Below are 2,934 nucleotides of genomic sequence, written 5' to 3'. Positions count from 1 at the left end.
TGGCGGGCACGGCCTGTCAGGGGCGTCTGTGGCCTCCGCGTCCATCGGGGATCAGCCGGGCAGAGCCTGTCCACTGGGCAGGGGCAGCAGGAATGGGGAAGCTGAGTCAGGAGGTGGACCTGGTGGTCTGCGAGGTCACGGTCAGGAAGGTGGGTGCGGGCCAGCCAGCTGGCAGGTCCATTGGCGCTGGGCTGTGACACCCTCCCGCCCCTCCTCCCACGCCTGCCCCAGGCGGCCAGGACCAGTCTCGGGTCCTGGGGCCCGAGCTCAGCGGCTATGAACTGGACGGGCTGGAGCCCGGGACCCGGTACCACGTGTGGCTGAGTGTCCTGTGGCCTTCCGGGGAAGGGCCCCCCACGGAGGTGACCGCGCAAACGGGTGAGCCCAGAGGGCCCGTCCTTCCCAGGTGCTCTTTTCCCCACTGACCACCCTCCTGGTTTCCTGCACCCCGTGACCTTGAGTGACTTCCCCTGTAGCCCCCCTACCATCCCTGGGGGTGGGGTGACCCCAGCCTGACCTCCCGGGTCACCTTCTTCCCTAGCATGACCCTGCCCCGGGACCCCCTTAGGTCCCCCCTCTGGGTGCTCAGGACACAGACTCTGAGCCCGGCCCTCACTTCCTCCTTAGAGTCACTTCGAGTCCCGGGCACTGAGCTGCGTGTGGTGGACACTTCAGTCGACTCGGTGACTCTGGCCTGGAGCCCGGTGCCTGGAGCATCCAGCTACATCCTAGCGTGGAGGCCACTTGGGGGCCGAGGTGAGGGGAGGCCAGGGCCCGGGGGGCTGGCAGGGGGCCCCACGGGGGCTGCTGTTTAGCCGAGTGCTGTCCTCTGCAGAAGTGCCCGGGGCCTCACAGACACTGCCCAGCACCTCGAGCTCCCAGCGGGTGACAGGCTTAGAGCCTGGCATAGCCTACGTCTTCTCCCTGACGCCTGTCCAGGAGGGTGTCCAGGGTCCGCCGGCCTCGGTCACACAGAGCCCAGGTATGGCGGCACCGGGGGAGGGGCTGGGGGGGGTGGCCAGACGCACCGACCTCTTCAGTAACTCGCCCCCCCCCCCCCCCCCGCAGCGTGTCCCCGAGGCCTGATGGACGTGGTGTTCCTGGTACACACCACGCGGGACAGTGCCCATCGCTCAGCCGCCGTGAAGGCAGCCCTGGAGCGTCTGGTGTCCGCACTTGGGCCTCTCGGGCCACAGGCGGTCCAGGTTTGGCCCCAGAGGCAGCCCGACCCCGGCCTGTCCCACTGCCCCCCACCCTGGGCTCCGCACCAGCTACCCTCTCCCCACCTACCGCGGGCCCAGGGTTCCTCCCAGCCCTTCCCCAGGCGCCAGGTCTGACCTGCTGCTCGGCTCCCTCTCCTGCCATCACTGCTGCCCCTACTGGTTCAGGTTGAGTCTGCCCCTCGGGCTCTGGGTCCCCCGTCCAGGCTCTGTGTCCCCTCCCCCAGGTGGGCCTCCTGTCCTACAGTCACCGGGCCTCCCCGCTGTTCCCGCTGAACGGCTCCCATGACCTCGGCGTCGTCCTGCAGAGGATCCGCGACATCCCCTACCTGGACCCCAGTGGGAACAACCTGGGTAAGGGCTGCAGTGGACGGGGGTCGTGGGCTCCCCGTCGGGAGCTCGGCGCCTGGGTTCTGACACGTCCTTGCTCCAGGCGCAGCCGTGGCCTCAGCCCAGAGATACCTGTTGGCACCAGATGCTGCCGGACGCCGCGGGCAGGCGCCGGGGGTGATGGTTCTGTTAGTGGACGAGCCCTTGAGAGGCGACATCTTCCACTCCATCCGTGAGGCCCAGGCTGCTGGTGAGGCGCAGGGCTGCTGGGAGGGTCGCCTGGCGGGGGGCTGGCCCAGCGGGTGTCATGCAGGCTGTGGACCCTCCTTAGGGCTCCAAGTGATGGCCCTGGGCCTGGCGGGGGCTGACCTGGAGCAGCTGCGTCGCTTGGCGGCGGGCACGGGCCCTGTGCAGACCTTCTTCGCTGTGGACGACGGGCCCAGCTTGGACCGGGCAGTCAGTGGTCTGGCAGCAGCCCTGTGCCAGGCAGCCTCTGCCCCGCAGGTTTGGAAGGGGCTTTTGGGGGGCTGGGGCATGGAGAAGAGGGGGTCTGGCGGCTCTCGGTAGAACTGCCTGGCCTTAAGGCGACCCTGTGTCCGCAGCCACAGCCCTGCACGGTGCAATGTCCGAAGGTCAGTGTCCAGGGTTGAGGGGGGCGAGGGCCATGCCTGTCGTTGGCCACTCTGACCCTTGTCCGGCGTGTCTTTCCCCAGGGCCAGAAGGGGGAGTCTGGAGAGATGGTGAGCAGCCTGGTGGGGGAGAGCTTGGCTGGGGGTCAGTGGGGCAGGGGAGGCAGGCGGCCCGGTCTCACTGGCCACGCCTTTCTAGGGTCTAAAAGGACGAGACGGGCCCCCCGGCCCCCCCGGCCTCCCGGTGAGTGTCCCCCGTGCGGGCCCCCTGTGCCCGGGCCCGGCAGCCTGCTCACTGCTCTCTCCTGCAGGGCAGGGTCGGCCCTCCTGGCCCCCAGGGGCCCCCGGGGAGTTCCCTGGCGAAGGGCGACAGGGTGAGTGTGGACCCGCTGAGGTTCCTGGGGGAAGAGGGACGGAAAGAGCCGTTAGAACCACAGGTGTCCCTAGGAGCCTCGCTGGGTCTGATGGCGCCCACTTCTGTGCAGTTATGAAGAGATTTGGGGGAGGAGTCTGCAGCAGAGAGGGTGTGGGGGCGGGGAGGGGGGGGTTGACATCCCCTGGACCCTGGAGAGCCCAGTGGAAGTTCTAAGTCGCAGGAGCAGGAAGCCCCACTACCAGACCACTGCCCTGGGCCGGGAGCCGGCTCCGTCCAGCTTGGAGGGGTGGCCTCTCCCCGGGCCCCACCCCCACAGCACTCACCCTGGGCTGCAGGTCGAGGAGGCGGATAAAGAACAGTCTGGGCTCCCCCAGGGGCC

The 2,934-nt window shown here is 69.0% G+C and overlaps 1 protein-coding gene across 1 annotated transcript in view; it reads left to right on the top strand.

Moving 5' to 3' along the window:
• COL7A1 (collagen, type VII, alpha 1) overlaps positions 1-2,934 on the top strand; it is a 48,956-nt gene that overhangs the window by 9,300 nt on the left and 36,722 nt on the right. Inside the window, 11 exon segments of the mRNA XM_014538979.1 lie at positions 232-378; positions 628-756; positions 836-982; positions 1,069-1,205; positions 1,448-1,574; positions 1,654-1,800; positions 1,882-2,054; positions 2,153-2,182; positions 2,264-2,290; positions 2,379-2,423; positions 2,491-2,553. Of these exon segments, the coding sequence (XP_014394465.1) occupies positions 232-378; positions 628-756; positions 836-982; positions 1,069-1,205; positions 1,448-1,574; positions 1,654-1,800; positions 1,882-2,054; positions 2,153-2,182; positions 2,264-2,290; positions 2,379-2,423; positions 2,491-2,553 (1,172 nt within the window).

Source organism: Myotis brandtii, unplaced genomic scaffold (genome assembly GCF_000412655.1).
Source record: "Myotis brandtii unplaced genomic scaffold, ASM41265v1 scaffold207, whole genome shotgun sequence".
In the NCBI taxonomy this organism is placed as follows: domain Eukaryota; kingdom Metazoa; phylum Chordata; class Mammalia; order Chiroptera; family Vespertilionidae; genus Myotis; species Myotis brandtii.
This window is presented reverse-complemented; position numbering and strand designations above follow the sequence as displayed.